The sequence below is a fragment of the Peromyscus eremicus genome, chromosome 10 (assembly GCF_949786415.1).
Source record: "Peromyscus eremicus chromosome 10, PerEre_H2_v1, whole genome shotgun sequence".
Lineage (NCBI taxonomy): Eukaryota > Metazoa > Chordata > Mammalia > Rodentia > Cricetidae > Peromyscus > Peromyscus eremicus.
The window spans coordinates 31,492,471-31,509,209 of NC_081426.1; the positions used below are offsets into that span (position 1 = coordinate 31,492,471).

General features: G+C 53.2%; 1 protein-coding gene and 1 long non-coding RNA gene across 4 annotated transcripts in view; one reads left to right on the top strand and one right to left on the bottom strand.

Moving 5' to 3' along the window:
- The window catches only part of LOC131921101 (uncharacterized), a 7,475-nt gene extending 5,193 nt beyond the window's left edge, over positions 1-2,282 (bottom strand). Inside the window, exon 1 of the long non-coding RNA XR_009381838.1 lies at positions 2,086-2,282. This is a non-coding gene — a long non-coding RNA (uncharacterized LOC131921101). The remainder of the gene's footprint in view (positions 1-2,085) is intronic.
- Positions 1-16,739, top strand: part of Jakmip1 (janus kinase and microtubule interacting protein 1) — a 100,290-nt gene that overhangs the window by 59,445 nt on the left and 24,106 nt on the right. For all 3 annotated transcript variants that reach the window (XM_059275774.1, XM_059275776.1, XM_059275777.1), the window contains exons 6-11: positions 1,094-1,240; positions 2,032-2,172; positions 3,708-3,767; positions 12,995-13,123; positions 14,390-14,518; positions 16,539-16,622. In XM_059275774.1, the coding sequence (XP_059131757.1) occupies positions 1,094-1,240; positions 2,032-2,172; positions 3,708-3,767; positions 12,995-13,123; positions 14,390-14,518; positions 16,539-16,622 (690 nt within the window). The remainder of the gene's footprint in view (positions 1-1,093; positions 1,241-2,031; positions 2,173-3,707; positions 3,768-12,994; positions 13,124-14,389; positions 14,519-16,538; positions 16,623-16,739) is intronic.

A 16,739-nucleotide genomic window follows, 5' to 3' on the forward strand; every position in this document is an offset into this window, starting at 1 on the left:
TGCCTGCCATTCAGGTTGCTCCTGGCTTCTTTGCTACTGTAAATGATGCTAAGAAGCCCCGTGCCTGTCTTTGCTTTTGAGGGTCTGTTACCATCATTCTTGGGGTGAGAGGAGGGGTAGATCTCCACAAGTGGCTTACGGGTCATGTGATGCCTTTAGTACCTGACACACAGCATCAGAGTGTTTAGTATTCACGGGGATTGAGGGTGGGTGCTCGGGTCAGCGTCTGTGCTGGATTCCTGCTTCTAGGACTGTGACTGTGGCCTCAGTGACCACAGGGCCACCTCTTTGCTCATGTTCTGGTGGGCAGCATGGTGGTCATGGCCCTCCTGGGGAGTTGGGGCGCTCAGTGAGAGATCTGAGAGGGTCAGAGCTAGTTCAGGTTTATGGTGAGGACTTGGTGACATGGCAGCCACTTGTGTGGTGGTGACATGGGGACATTTCAGTGGCTTCTAATTTTTTGGTCCCTTGAAACAGCTTTGCGAAGACAGATGCTGATTGTGAGTCTGAAGCAGATGCGGCTCTTACTTCAGTTTTACAGATGAGGGAAAGGGCTGAGATCTTGAGCATGGTTGTGCAGCTGGACAGTGAGCCGCCCTGCCATTCCACTTACTGTGCTTAAAAGGACAAGGAGTAGCACTCTGCTCCTCCTCCCTGTCGCCCCCTTGTGGCCTCTCACCAGTGTCTGCCTCACTGGTCTGGTCCTCACACCACACCTTAGACCCATGGATTGTTTTAGAAGGTGGATCTGACCACAAAGCTTTCCTGCCTCATAGATGTTGGGAGCGCTTGGGTGAAGATGGCCAAAGGGGCACAAGAGAGGTTCCCAGAGGCTGAACAAATGACAGCCTGGAAGGACACCCCACTTTTGTGGGGACTGTCTGCTTGGAGTTTGTGACTCAGCTCTGCCCAGGGCTGTGGTCTGCAGGGAGTTGCCCCGCGATCTGCCGAAGAGTGGCCAGGAAAAACTAGGTGGCTGGATTGACCACCGGGGGTCACGGTCCCGAGGGGACAGTGTTGAAGCTCTGCTGGTGGAGCATGGCCACCCACGGGGCCATCCAGCCCCCCTGACCCGTATCTGTGCCCACTGCAGCTGAAGCGCTCTCGGGAGACGGAGGTGCAGCTGAAGCCGCTGGTGGAGAAGAACAAGCGGATGAACAAGAAGAATGAGGACCTGCTGCACAGTATCCAGAGGATGGAGGAGAAGCTCAAGAGCCTCACGCGGGAGAACGTGGAGATGGTGAGGCCCAGCACGGAACCCGCCAGCTTCCCGCCCCTGGCCACACTCTGTGAGGGTCCATGATCCCCACCCACCCCACCCCCAGGACGCCGCAGCAGGGGGATCAGTCCCCGGCTGCTGGCCTTGCTCCTCCCCACATCTCTACATGTGTACTGCCGGAATGTCTGCCTCGCCCCCTCCGTTTCTTCAGTTCTTCAATTTCTCAGTTACCCCAGGGGAGGGAAGGGCAGAACCAATAGGGCAGGCTTATCCACTGGGTGGGTTATAGTCCGCGACTGCCTCGTGCCTCATGGGTTCCTCTGGGAGCAGTTACTGCTGCTAGGGCTGTGCATGGGGCCAGGGTTTTCCTCCACCAGGGATGACTATATATATATATATATATATATATATATATATATATATATATATATATATATATATATATAGTGTCTGTTGTCTGGGTGGTTATAAGATGCCTTCAGGTTCATTGACTAGAGGGCCCATTTCACAGCTTAGAAGACTGGGTCCCAGGTGTGAGTGTGGGCAGTCTGTGGTGGGGAGTCTCCACCCTCCCCCCTTGCCTGTCTTGCTTTCTAGCTTTCAAGACTCACTCAGGACATCCCCTGCCCCATGCCCTGCCGGCCCCCCCTCCAGTGAGCACCATTGGCTACATCTCTGGCTTGTCCTTGGCCTGCAGCTGTATATTTCCCATCTTGGGACCCGTTGTCTGTCACCCCGACCCCTGAGTCCCACAGGAGTGTTGTCCTTCACACTGGAGAATATCTCAGCGCCCTCTTTCCTTCTGGCTGCAGAAAGAAAAGCTGTCTGCCCAGGCCTCACTAAAGCGACACACGTCCCTGAATGACCTCAGTCTGACCAGGGATGAGCAGGAGATTGAGTTCCTGAGGCTGCAGGTGCTGGAACAGCAGCATGTCATCGATGACCTCTCATTGGTACGTTGTCACTCTCGGCCAGGAGGCGGAGTCAAGATGGAGCATCAGGACAGGAGTGGGCCCTGCCAGCCCAGCTTCAGGCCCTGGGTCCCCTGTGATGCTCCGGAAAGCAGCCTCAGCTTGGTTGAAATGAGATCAGTGCTACCTGGGAACGGTTTCCATGGCAACCTGCTTTTCAATGGGCTCCTGGCTTGCCGTGGTGGTGAAGAGGCAGCCTGGATCTGTTCTGAGGGGCCTTTGAGTTATTATTAACTTCTACTTCTTTTTGAGTGTAGCTATTGCATACCAGGAGTTTGAGCCTGCGAATCTGGACTTGGTTGTCAGACCAGAGTTTGAAGGACGAGCTAAGGCTGTGTGTGTGTGTGTGTGGGGGGGGGGGCTTTGTGACTGTTCAGGGATGGTTATGTTGAAAGGAGAGGGGAGCGAGCCTACAGTAGAGAGGGGGGGTGGTATCCAGAAAACGACGCTCAGCAGTGCAGTCAGGCACACCCGCAGTAGCCCTAGCCGGATCTCGGAAGCAGAGTGGACACTACTCACGAGACCTATGTGTGCATGAAGGTTCCGTCCACAGGACTCTGAGGGGTGGGAAGCCGTGACCTTATCCTAGGAAGGGTTTTATGAGAAGCCGTTTCCTTTCTCTGTCCTCTCTTCCCTCCCCCGCCTTTCCCCCGTCTCACTTCCGTTCTTCCTTCCACTATCCGTATAGCCATCCATCTTTGCTTCATTACCCAGCTAACATAATACAGCTAAGGATGACAAGACACATTAGATAAAGAGACAGTGAGTGGAAAGAAAAATGACAAGCTGAAGCAGGGCTAGGGGACCTAATGACTAGGCAGCCGGGGTCTGAGGGGTGGATGGTTCGGCTGAGGCTGAGTCCCAGCTTTGTCCTACTGAGGGAGAAGAGGGTGTGCTGAGAGCGAGAGGCCCTGGACCCATCTGGGACAGTGGCACCCGAAGCTCTCCCACCCCTACCTCACAGGGGCCCTTTCTGCAGAGGATGGCCACTAAGCGGTGCTGCAGGATAGCTCTTAGTCCCCCACAGCATAGCAAGGAAGAAACAACCAGAGAAAATAACGTGGTCACCTGGCCAGTAGCAGGGTTGTGGGGGATGCTAGCCCAGCTCCGTCCAAGCCCAAAGTCACAGGCATCACACACTGCTGTGGACCCTGCCAAGGCCAGCAGGACCACTCTGAGGCCACGCTGCTCAGGCTTTGCAGCCTCTTGACCCAAAGAATGGTCCGGGTTTGCCTATGATGGGGTGGCCCGTCAAGGTGGATGCTTTCCTGGGAGATCTGCACCCAGACAAGGGCCCGAGTAGATGTCTTGTCACCAGACTCTGCACTTGATCTTAGCCAAAAGGCTGAGGAGTGATGTCACCAGACTCTGAATTTGGTGCCTAGGGTGTGAACTGGCCCACACAGGTAGAGGTGGGCAGGTAGTTCTGTGTACTGAACCTCCGAGACTTAACTGTGTGGCTTGGTGGAGCGGGGACCTGGCTGCAAGTGCTGACGGGTGGGTGTGCTTCCTTGCAGGAAAGAGAGCGCCTGCTACGGTCCAAGAGGCATCGAGGGAAGAGCCTGAAGCCCCCCAAGGTGAGCCTGTCATGGCACCTGTCAGGGATCTTTAGGGCAGGCCAGTCTTAGAGCAGGGGAGGGCTACCGGGCCCGTCCCAGTCCCAGAGGTGGAGACATGATGGAGTGTGACAGGGCTGGGTGTTGGCTGTTGAAAGAAAGGCTCTTGTGGCTGTCTCGAGGCTACATGTGTTACGGCACAGTAATGTGACCCAGATATGGTAATTTATTCATGGAAAACTTACTAATGGAATTCTGTGTTTGGACCTTGGGTTATGTGCATCCAAAATTAAAAGCATAAATATCCAGGCCTTCTGAAGGGTTTAAAGGATATTTGACCCTGTTTTATGCTACCTAAGAGCATGCTCTGGGAACTCGGCAGCTTCAGTGACTGACGCAGAATGGCGTTCTTTTTGTAAAACGTCCGTGTGCTGTCTCCCAGGGGCAGTCTAGGTGTCCCGGCAAGGGGGCACAGAGCTGGCTGGGGAGACTTAGAGACCCTCCTGAGGGGGTTAGAAGAAGGGTATGGTTTGTGTGTCACTCACCTTGCCCACCTGTCTGAGGTGGGTCTGCCCCTTCCCGAACTGGCACCTGCCGGCTTCATCTGCTGATAGAGAGATGGTTGTAGAGAAGTACTTTCATGTAAGGAAAACCGTGTAAGTGTGAAGGCAAGTGGGCAAGGACTCGCTTCCTGGTGGAGTCAAGGTGACAGTCGGGAGTGGTGGGGACGCTGTCTCATCTGACCCAGAATACTGGTTGGCACAAAGTGGGCCAATGGTGTTAGGCATTCCACTGTTTCAAGGGAAGTGTAAGTCCGCACCTCAGTGTGATGGAGCATGGCTGTAACCCCAGCACTGGAGGGGCGGAAGTGGGAAGATCTAGAGTTCAAAGCTAGCCTCAGCCAGCTGATGAGTTTGAGGCCAGCCTGGGCTACACTCAATAAGCAAAGAGGCAAGGGAGGCATAAAGCCTTACTTATTTTTTTTCCCTAGGACTATCTGAACAAAGTCCCACAAAAATGGGTCCCTTGGAATGACAGAAGGTTACTGTCTCATAATTCAAGAGGCCAGAAGCCTGGCCTCAAGGTGCTAACGAGGCCATGCTTCTTCCCTCTGGCACCTGGAGGTCTCCCTTCCCCATTTCCTTTCAGCTCTGAGGTGGTCTGGTGACGGCGGGTGTGCCTTGCACTGTGCGGTTCACAGTTGCCTTTGTGACCCTGCCGGTCACAATGACATCCTCTTTAAGGAGACCAGTCATGCTGGGTTCAGAGCCTCCCCTGCCTCAGTGTGACCTATTCAGTAGTTATCCTCTCACTGACCAAGTGACTTCACACTCTGCAGCAGCACAGCTGGTACTACTTCCAATCTTTTGAGGGGACACGATTTAGTTGTGACACCTTTGGATAAAATCCAAGAATTTTTCATGTCAAAACTACTGGAGAGCATGTCAAATGGGTCTCTGAGCCACATCTTGCCCACAGGTAGCCTGTGGTGGCATGGAGATCAGTGTCTGAGCTCACTGGGTGCTTGGATTAATAGCGGCCACACCACCATCTCATTTCATGCCCACAGCCATCCTGTCTCTTTCACTTATAGAGACAGCTGTAGAGACAGTGGACTGTCAAAGGAGAGCGGTGGGCTGATGAAGCTGAACCCGCAACTCCATGGAGCTCCAGGGCCTGCCTGTCTCCAGTGGGCTGAGCCGAGTCAGGGGCAGGTGTCTGTGTGCTGCTCTCACAAGCCCGGAAGGCTGGGATGGTGGTGCACACCTTTAATCCCAGCACTCTGGGGGCAGTTTGAGACCAGTTTGGTCTACACAGCAAGTTTCAAGCCAGGTCAGCCAAAGACCATCACTAAAACAAAACACACACACACACACATACACACACACAAATAGAAAAAAGGACTGGGAAGTGGTCCAGCACAGCTTGTTTACGTTCACAGCCGTGTTTACCACATCCTAGAAAAGCTGGGAAATAAAGTGACTGACCCATGGCACCTCCCCAGGGCAAAGGTCTTTCCTACGCTTGGCTGGGACTTAACTGCATTCTCACTCAACATTATACTAGAAATGCTCATCAGCATCATGCATAGCCATCGTAAATATGAATGTTTCCGACCACATAATCCGCTGAGTGTGGGGGCCGTAAACTTGTTCAGCATCGTGCAGCTGTGAGCTCCCTCCCTCCCTCCTGTGGTTAGGAATAATGCAGCCGCTGTACCTGTTTCTGCCGCCCGATGACCTCACACTACAGCTTTCAGCTGGTCCCACTGACTGCTGCGCATTGCCTTTGGTGACTGTACATCTCTTTGCCCACCATTTCCCCTTCTGGGGGACATTTTGCTTCTGTAGACATCGATGAGGTAAAGTCCTTTCGCACAGAAAGTCTGGGTGATTCTAGCTGATGCTGCCTCGGTGTTTGGAACCCTGGCCGAATGGGGAGAAAGCGCCCCCTGCTGCTGGAAAGAAGATTGTGTTGGTTTGCAAACCTGTCTATAAAGCGTGTGAGCTCTGTTCCACCCGGACACAGGAGTTAAAATACTGAGAGTGGGCAGCTGTGTGGTTTGCTCAACAGGCTTGGCACTAAAACCTCCATAATTTAAGGTTCCCCCAGAAACTCGTTGCTGAGGCATGACTGACTATTTCAAGCCTACATAGGCTGTGAAGCTTTGGTCCCAAACCCTGATTTTGAAATTTAAAACGTTTTCAGAATCAATTCCAAAAAATGTAGACTCTGGATTCGGGGTTAGGGATAATTAACTGATAAAGTCTCAGACTTGGGTGCCCAAGCATCTCATATAGGAATGCCAGACCTGTGCTTGCCCTGGTCCTGTACTGCCCTTCAGGTCCATCCCTGTCTCCTCCCACAGGCTGAAGCACTCGAGGTTTCTTTGTCCCTGTAAGTGGCCTCCTTTACTCTGTACATTGTGTATCCGGGGCCCATGCCCCTTTGCCAGGTTCTCCAACTTCACAGACCATTTGAATGAACTCATTGATCGTTATGTCATTTCCCAGAAGCCTCACAGTTCCGTCCCTGCTCTTGACCCCTGACACCCAGACCCTTGGAACCCCCATGGACTCTGAGGTGACCCCTGTATTAGTTACTCTGGTTACCATGGAGACTAAATATCTGCCAGAAACAACTTAAGGGAAGAAGGACTTGTGTGGGCTCACGGCTTCTGAAGGCGCTGTCAATCATGCTGACTCTGTTGATTCTGGGCCCCTGGTGAGCCAGAGCATCATGGTTGCAGGAGCATGTGGTGCAAGCTGCTCACACGCTGGGCAGGAAGCAGAGAAAAGGCACACAGGAAGGGGCCAGGGCAGATACAGTTTCCAGAGACACCCCCTTAGTGACCCACTTCCTCCAACCAGGCCCCACCTCTGAGTTTCTATTCAAAGCCTGGGACGTCTGGTGGCTGTGGTCTGATAGTCTCTGGAGGTGTACTTGACTAATCTTCCTGGGTGTTCCTCAGTCCATTCAGATGGACATTAAGACTGACCATCACACTCGAGGAAGGAGAACTCCTCTCCAGCACAGCATACCTGCTGTGCAGGTAATAGACACAGGGCAGTGTCCCAGCGGTGGCCTTCATATTTGAATGGCTTCCACAGTCCTACGGGCTGTGTTAGTGTCACCCAGGGGTGCCCAGGATCCCCCCACCCCCATGGGATTCCCTTTGGAGCAAGACTGTGCCGACTCTCTATACCTTCTGCTAACTTAGTGCAGGCTAATATTAGTCCCTGGTGAGGGATGCAGGGCAGGGCTAGGGGAGGACCCTAGGTGGTTCACTGGGCCCTGTTTGAAGTCTAGGGACCATTCTCTGCAGGGGTCTGGCAGCAGCGAGGCCTCATGGGATGGCGAGCTGGGCTGCAGGCCGTCAGTAGCTGCTGTTCCATAGGCAGGTGAATCGAACCCTAGCAGAGCTCTGAGAATATGGGTGAAAGTGGGGTTGGGGATCTCGGATGTTTCTGAGACACTGAGGCCTGGAGCACTGAGGAGTCAGCCCCGGTGCCCGACTGAAGCAAGGGAGTTAAGCTCCCAGAACCCGCTTCCTGGTTCTCAAAATGAAATCACATCCAGGAAATCACAACGGAGGTCCTGGTTCTGGGCCTGATCTTAGTAGGTGGTCAAGGAATGACAGCGTCTCTTTCCCTCTTTGTCGTTGAACAGTAGCCTTGCTGCGCACTCCAGTTTGATTTCTGTTGCTATAACAAACACCGTGACTGGGGAGGAAGGGGCTTATTTCAGTTTCTAGGTTACCGTCCATCATCAAGGGCAGAAACTCAGGGCAGGCATCTGAGCAGAAACTGAAGCAGAGACTGCGGAGGACTGCTAATTCCTGGCTGGCTCTCTGGCTTGTGCTCATCAGCTAGCTTTCTTCTACAGTTCAGGACTTGATAGGGGAATGGCACTGCCCACAGTGGGCTGGGCACTCCCACCTCAGTCAACAAGACTGTTCCTCACAGACGTGGCTCCAGGCCAATCCTATCAAGGCAGTGCTTCAGTGGGGCTCCCTCGGATGACTTTAGGCTGTGTCAGGTTGATAGCTGGAGCTAACTGGGTTATTGTGGTTGGCCTTCTAAATCAGGTGCTCGGGCCCTTCTAGTCCACGGTCCAGCCTTTGAGCTGGTGTCTGTCTCTGGTGTTGTCCGGAAAGGCTGTGGAGTCTGCTTGGCCACACGTCAGTCTAAGTCCCCTCCCCTCTAGGGACCTTGTCTTACTGCTGACAGTAAGTGCATGCCTGCTGTCTGGCAGATCCTTCTGACTCATGAGTCCTGAGTCCACAGCACACCTAGCAGTCATCCAAAGCTAAGCCAGTGCCCAAAGGCTAAATCTGCTGCTTGTGGAAGGCAGGACCAGAGGCATGTTGGGCATCTCTGGAGCAGGCGCTGCTGTGGTGTGACATCCTGCCTAGGACATCCCACTGCTTTTCCGTGTGATTTTTGCTTCTCAGCCGCTAAAGGTCCCGTTATCACTATGGTTGTTTGTAGCTGAGCCCGTTCCTAGGCAGTCCTTCCCAGCTGCTGCCCCAGAGCTTGTGTGGCTTCGTCATGTCCTGTGTGTCCAGTGACTCACAGCTGCCAGCACAGCACCCCACAAGCCCAGAGGTTCAGAGCAATGACTACATGAAACTGTCATATGTTTGATGCCCAACCCGTCTGCAAGGCTGGTTCTCGTGGGGGAGAGGTGAGGGGCTCTTTCTCCTGTCCTGGTAGCACTTCTGTAAAGGCTGCATATGCCTATATCCTGGACCTCAGTCCAGGCAAGGGACCGATGACTCCCCTGTAACTCAGGAGTCACTGCTTCCCCCCAACCCTCTGTAGTGGTTTGCTGCGGGCTGTGTAAGTGCCAAGGCAGATAAACTCTGAGAGATGCACTTCAGAGATAACCGTGGGCTGAGTGTGCCCAGGACACCCGTGGGTGGTGGTAGACTAGCTGGAAGATGTCCCATGCAGGTCAGGGAGGAGGTGCCCCATCCTTTGTGACTTTGGCACAAAGCAGAAGGCTCTCATCATGATGCTGTTGCTACTGTTGTGCCCAGGAGCTTTGCAGTTATCCAGGGACTTGGAACTGTTGACAACAGGTCTGGGCATAATGGAGGCTGGGCCCTAGGAGGGAAGTCCCCAGAGGACATGCCGGTTTAGAAGCTGTGCTCCTTGGTGAATACCTGGGGCTGGTCTGGAACCTAGCTCTTCTCCATTGATAGCTCTGTCACCAGCATCTGGGAGCTGCTCCAAGGTAGCATCGCTGTTGCCAAGGGGACACCTTTGGGCGTCCCTGTCCTCCAGCTTCTGCAGCTGACGGTGTTCAGGAAGCTGTGAGGAGCCAGTGTGCCTTTTCCTGGGGCTGGAGAGAAGCTGGGGATGGCCTGTGGAGCCAGCACAGGCTAGCAGCACCTGCAGCATCCCCACCATGGAGTACATCCTGTTTGTGCTTTATTTCTCCTTCTTCCTCTGTCTCTGTGCCCTCGTGTGCCTGTACTTCTCTGGATGCCAGGAGATGACCTATAGGCATGAAGGTATGCAGCTAGCTGGGGTGAGGAGGGTCTTAGCAGTTCCTGGCTACCGTTGGAAGGTCCTCTGTCTTCCAGGCAATTCTGGCTGGATGCTGGGAAGGTGTAGAGAGGAGTTGATGAGATGCTGGGTCCAGTGGAGGGAGGGAGGGAGGGAGGGAGAGAGAGAGAGAGAGAGAGAGAGAGAGAGAGAGAGAGAGAGAGAGAGACTCCTAACTGCCAAGCATGAACTTGTGTGTGTGTGTGGAGAAGAAACATTTGGTCTGTGAGGCATGTTGATGAAAATTATGTTACACACACACACACACACACACACACACACAAATACATATATACATATACACAGGTCTCATGTAGCTCATTAAGGCTGGCCTCAAACTTAAGCATGGATCTGAGGATGACCTTGAACTTCTGTCCCTCCAGTCTCTGCCTCCATCATGTGCTATGTGTCTAGTGACTCACAGCTGCCAGCACCCCACAGCCGTGCACCCCACACAACACTGTGCTGGCAATCTGACCCGGAGCGGCATGCATGCTAGATAGTTACTTTACCAACTGAACTGCACCCCCAGCCCCCAAACTACATTCTAGACTTTGGATTTGTTCATAAAAATGGCATTGGCTAGACTGCCCAGTGTTGTGAGGAGGGTGAACGTCTAGAGGGCCTAGCCGATTCATAGTCAGTGTACTTGGCATCTGTGACTTGTGGGAACTTCTCTGTCCAGGAGTTTCAGGAGGTAAGCATCCAGGAAGCTTAGAATCGAGGAACACAGGCCACTTGGCAGCATGCAGGAAGCACCCTTTCTGGTGGCTCTCCCCCAACCCTCTGGGAAGCAGGTGTGGGCCACCTCTTTAAGGAGATAGCCATTGTGCTCACTTTAAACACCGAGGTGGCTTTCCTCTTCTGTGTTGTGTTAGTGATGCTGTAATGGGTGGGCTGGCTCTATCGGCTGTCATCTCATCACTTAGACAAAGGAGCTCTCCCAGGCATGCGGGCAGCCTGTGGGCACACACCTGTAATCTCACCGTATGGGAGGTGGAGGCTGGAGGGCTGGAGTTCAAGGCCAGCCTAGATGATGTGAGACGTTAGTTAAAAAAGAAAATAAAGCAAACAGGAGCTTGTAAAAGAGACAAACTGACCCACTCATGTGTCTGAAAGCCTGGTGGGCACCAGAACCCAGCCAGCTCCTGGCTGCTATGGAAATGTAGGGACTGTACATAGTTATGTATTCCCTTCCATTACGCAGGATTTCATCGGGACTATTGGTTTGTGCTGGCTCCACCCTGTAAGTAGCTTCTGGCTTCCCTTGGTGCACCATGGCTCTCTGCAGCCCCAGTTTCTATGGCCAGGTCTACTGTGAGGCTCTATCTGGGCCTGACCCTGGACTGTTGAGTTGGGAACATCAGCAGTTAAAACCTTGTGATTAGACTCTGTCATTGAATACTTAGTTCGCAGTCTCACTGGCCAGCAAAAGCGGGTTAGCCTAGGAAATTGAGCAGGCCTGTTAGCCTCGGACACTTCCAGAATGCTAACCAACACTGTGTCCTGATCTTGGGAAGTATGTTTTAGAATCTTCCTAGGGCCCACTTGGTAGGAGGAGGAGCAGAAACCTTACTACATCAGGCCACCAGTTAGCACAGCCCAAACACAGATCTGTCCCCAGAGGCCGGGCAATTAGCAGTGTTTATGACAAATAGGTTGGCCAGGCAGCAGCCCAGGACAACAGAGATATGGAGCTTGGGGCAGAGGTGAGCTGCAGGTGTAGACTCCATCGCTTCCTGGAGTTCCCAATGCCTGCGGGAGTGGGGCTCACAATCTGAGGGGAGGAGGGGATGCTGAAGGCCACTTGGACTGGATGAAACCTAACCTGGTTACACCGTCTTGCCTTCCGACTTACCTGGGCAAAGAGGCAGGTGGACACCCAGCAGATGCTGGCCCTGTGAACCTTCAAAGAGGTCACACACAAACCCCAGACCATCTGAAGAACATTCTGGAGGGGAGTACTGAGAGGTGCCTTGTAAAGCCTCTGTAGAAACTCCAGCTGTGTAAGGTGACCAAGAAGTCCCTCCCTGCCGCTTCTCGGCCATGTCAAAAGTCCTTCCTCGTGGCATTGCTACCAGTGACCGAAACCTCCATATTCTGATATTTGCACATGTGTGATTGCAAACCCACGTTGGCTTCAACCTACAGGGTGGGAGATGCCCTCTGGGTATGGGATGTGCCCTGCCTCCTCTGTGGGCTGGGGAGCGCTGTGGAACTCGGGGAGTTCCTGGGAGCCCAGAGCTGACCACTGCAGTGAGGCTACTGTTCTTCACAGTCATGGAAAGCAGTCTGTGAAGGTGAGGAACTCTCTCAAAGGGGGGTTGTTTAGGAAGAGAATAAAGAGAAGTGTACCTAGAGCCAGGAACAGGGGTGCACGTGGAGATCGATGGGCAATGGAGGTAGCCCTCTGGGGCTAGCACTTCCCTGGCAGGTACCCCACCTGGTTTTAATCATGTATCTCTAGGCTCAACCTTCTCTGGCTCACAGGAGCTGCTCAGCCAGTGATTACTGAATAAGTGAATGAGTGAGTAAACAAATGAATGAGTGAAGCCCCACATCCTGTACATTTTGGAGTGAGAGAGGTGTGGCCAGAGTCTCAGGTAGTTGGCACACAGGACATAAAAACTGTTGAGTCTGAGGTTATGAATACAGAGCCCTTAAACTGTTCTTTCTGATTGTGTCAATGTTCTGAGTGTGCTGTCACGAAAAGCTAAGAAAAATTGCCTCTTAGGCAGGCCTGGGAAGGACATGGGCCATGAAGCTGCTTCTCCAGCTTAGCCCTGGGGTCAGTGTTCAAGTCTCCTGATCACATGCTCTTTTCCTGGCATCCCATGTATCAGCTTTCTCTTGGGGGCCAGACATCTCACTCAGCTCTTAGAATGCTCTGGGTGCTGACTCTTAGCTAGGCACAGAGTGAGTGAGGTCCCCTTTTATGCTGGAGGGCTCAGAGGACCCTGTGTTTAAGGCCAACTTAGGAGTTGCATAGCCCTCTCTGCCTGTGACACCTCCTACCACCTTGTCATTGTCACACCGGCCACATCTCCAGCTGCCCTAGTGGCTCGCTCTGTCCTGCACCAGCTGTAGATGAGGTCTAAGCCCCCCTGCCTGCCCCAGCCCCCTCTGCCCTGGGCTGGCCATGGATGGGCGGCTCTTGTCTTCTGTTCCTGATGTCATGCTTGTTGTCTCTCACAGAAGCATGTTGTGGAGACATTTTTTGGATTTGATGAGGAGTCCGTGGACTCAGAAACATTGTCAGAGACATCCTATAACACTGACAGGACAGACCGGACCCCAGCCACTCCAGAAGAGGACGTAGATGAGGTAAACAAACAGCAATATCCTGGGGACTTTCCACCTTCCTATTGCCCTGGGCTCCTCCCTCTCTCTGCCTTGAGGGGACCTAATGAGCACCTTCCCCAGAGCCAATCTCCTTTGAGACTTAAGACTGCTAAGGACACACCCAGATGCTGACCTTGGTGTTCACCATGGCAGTTAAAATTACACATGGCTTGTTTCTTATCCCCCACACATAGTTGACAGAAGTGGCCACATCTGGTGACTTGCCTAAATTCCAGGCTTTAGTACAGACTTTCCCTTGGCACTGCAGCCCACACCAGGCTTCCTCTGCCTGTCCTCCCTGCATCCCTCAGTGACTGTCTCCTGAGCCCTGGTGAAAAGGGAATGCACTGGCCTCACGTGATGCCATCTGGTTGTGGCAGGTGCTGGTGGAGCTTTCTGGTGTCACATGCGCCCTGCTGGGAAGGCCCCCTATGCCTTCCTGGATGAGTCTAGGCATTGCCCAGCCTGTATCTCCTGGTCCCAGGGCATTGCTCAGCCTGTATCTCCTGGTCCCAGGTCATTGCCCAGCCTGTATCTCCTGGTCCCAGCTCTTTGGGCAGCCACCTCTCACAGACCCATGGTTGGGATCCATTCCAACTCCCGTTGGCCGTTTCTATGGAATTCCTTCTTGAATGACATCAGGATCCTCAGGAAGATGCACCTTCCTCCCAGTCGCCCCATTGGCTTCAAATTTAGTTGCTTATGGAGGGGCCTACCCATGTTGGAAACACCATGGGTTCCATGTCCTGCCTGAGTGTCTGGCTAAGGTTTTGCTCCGACATGATGTCTGGTTTTTACAAGCTTGTCATGAACCTCCAACAGCGCTTGCTCCATTGGTCACCCTAAACCGACCTCTCATGGCCACACAGGGCATCACACACAGGTGTTCTGCTATATTTGTGCTGTCACATGCAAGTGTCTGTCTTCAAAACAGAAACTCTCAGAAACGACATGTGGCCAGAGGGACATCCTCCTCAGTGTGAACCTTCGCTGTGGAGTCAGGCTGGCTCCCAGGAGGCCTGTGAGTGCTCAGGGTTAGGTGCTGAAGTGGAGAAGGCATTTTCTCCCAGTAACCTGTACTTCAGGTCCTGATTACTTCCAGGCATGACCAGCTCACTAGGCGTCTGTGGACACCGGGGAGAGATGTGGGCATTTGCTACTATTTCGACTCTTGCGTCTCTTGAGGTCACACCAAGTCCCGAGTTGATTGGCTTTTTGTTTGTTTTGTTTGGTTGTTGTTTGGTTAAGACCACAACCAGAGAAGAGGCCGACCTGAGGTTCTGCCAGCTGACCAGGGAGTACCAGGCCCTGCAGAGGGCCTATGCCCTGCTTCAGGAGCAAGTCGGGGGGACGCTGGATGCTGAGAGGGAGGCCCGGGTAAGTGTGTCCCTGTGTTGATGGGGGTGCATAGAGACTGGGGAACAGGAGGGGACCTGGGATCTTGAACTGATGGAGGTGACACCACACCCTCACTCCCCATCTACCATCTGTTTGCAAGAGAGAACACTTACAGAATTGAAGGGGTGGGCCATATAGACGGTGAAACGGCGAAGGGGCTTGCTGCTGAGCCCACATGGTAGAGAGAGAGAATTGATTCTTGTAAGTTGTCCTCTGACCTCCACGTATGCAAACACACACACACACACACACACACACACACACACACACACACACACACACACGGGCGCGCACGCACGCACACATGCACACACACTAAATTAAAATAGAGTGGAATTTTAGGGAGTGAGGAAGTTATAGACTCATCCAGCCTTTCAGGCTTCAGCCCTTCCTTCTCCCTGCAGAGCCAAGGTCCCCCCCCACCTCCAGTGTCCCCAAGGAACACTTTCAGGGGTTCTTGGAGCACCCCAGTCACAGGCACTGCAGGTGATCTCAGTTCAGGTGATACATCTATGGTGCTGAGCTGAATTTTTCTGGAAACTTCCACTGAGCCTTCTCCCACCTTGGAGTCACATAACATGCCTCTCTGGGAGTGCTGGAGACACCAGAGAGTACACACCGGGGCCAGTGCTGTCCCATGTCCCCATCTCACAATCATAGTCCTCCGAGGCAGTCCGGTTTCCTGAAGAAGGAAACTGAGCCTCAGGACAGCAGCAACTTGACTGAAGATTCCCCGATGGTCCCCAACAGAACTGGGAGCTGGCACCATGCTGCTGTGGCTCAGAACGCTCTGCACACACCCTTGGGAGCCCCGTGCAGGGAGGGCTTGGGTATTCAAAAGCATATACAACTGTATGGTTTGCAGGTCTCACGAAGATGGCAGGTGTAGGCAGGAACCACTGTCTCCAGAAAGAGCTTGGCACTCAGTGCTCAGGGTGATAGCAGATCCAGGTGGTGGCATGGGGGTGGCATGCAGGAAACAAGATCCCTGGGGGATGTGGTCACTTCTGCCACAATGAAAGACCAGTCTTTCCTTTTTGGAGCCACAGAAGGTGAACATCTAGGCTTTCTATGTGCTTAATTTCTTTGTCTTTTAACGCCATCCACTTGCCCAGTTAGTCGAGATTTTGTAACACATGTTGGGCATGGTGGCATACACCTGTAATCCCAGCACTCGGAGGTTAAAACAGGAATATTGCCATTTCTTGGAGGCCAGCTAGGGCTACATAGTGAGTTCTAAGCTAGCCTGGGCTAGATGTGAGACCTTGTTTCAAATTTTAAAAAGGAAAGAACGGAAAAAAAAAACTAGATTCCTGATTTTCCAGATGACCTGGAACTTCTGATGCACCTCCAGAGGGCCAGGGTTGTAGAACTGGGTCAACACACCAAGTGTGGGTTCTGGAAAGCGGGGCACATCTGGGTCTTCCGATTCCCTGTGTCGCCCAGGGCTGTGCCTCCCAGGGCTCAGGGCTAGGTTAGTGCCTGCACTTGTCCAGTCTCTGCTGCTGCTTCCTGCGGTGGGGTCAGCTGATCCATGGCTTCCCTTACGTATATGACTTGCCTAGTCCATGAGGTGTTAGGTTCCAGTCTTTGCTGCACGTGACAGAGAACCCCATCAGGCTGCCAAGCAAGTGGAACAGCTGTCAGCAGCTGGATGCCTGCTGAATGAGAAAACAATGACCCTGTCAGAGCTGGCCTTGGGATCCTGAGACCTTCAGTTTTGTATAGCGCATTCCAGAAAAGGGTGGTGTCCTTTGATTGTCTGATACTGAGGGAGTTAGGCCATCACCTCCCATGACCCCTTAGTTCTCACCTGATGGTGCAGCTGTAGATGAACTTCAGAGTCCTCAAGTAGCTTGATGTGAGCATGTGTGCAACAGGCCCCTCCTGCCCCCAAACTCTCGTGGTGTCCAGGCATTGTCTGGTGGGCAGCCTGATTCTTTACCTCTGTGTCACCTCTGTAAGTGACTTGCTCCCTTCCTGGTCTTTTCCCTTCCAGACTCGGGAGCAGCTTCAGGCTGACCTGCTGAGGTGCCAGGCCAAAATCGAGGACTTGGAGAAGCTGCTGGTTGAGAAGGGACAGGTAAGCAGGAAGGGCATGCGCTCCGTGCTCCTCATGGTTCCGTCCCTACGGTGTCCCTGGGGTCCGATGGAATCTTTGGTGTGCTGGGGATAGGAGGAGGTTCCGTGGAGGAATCAC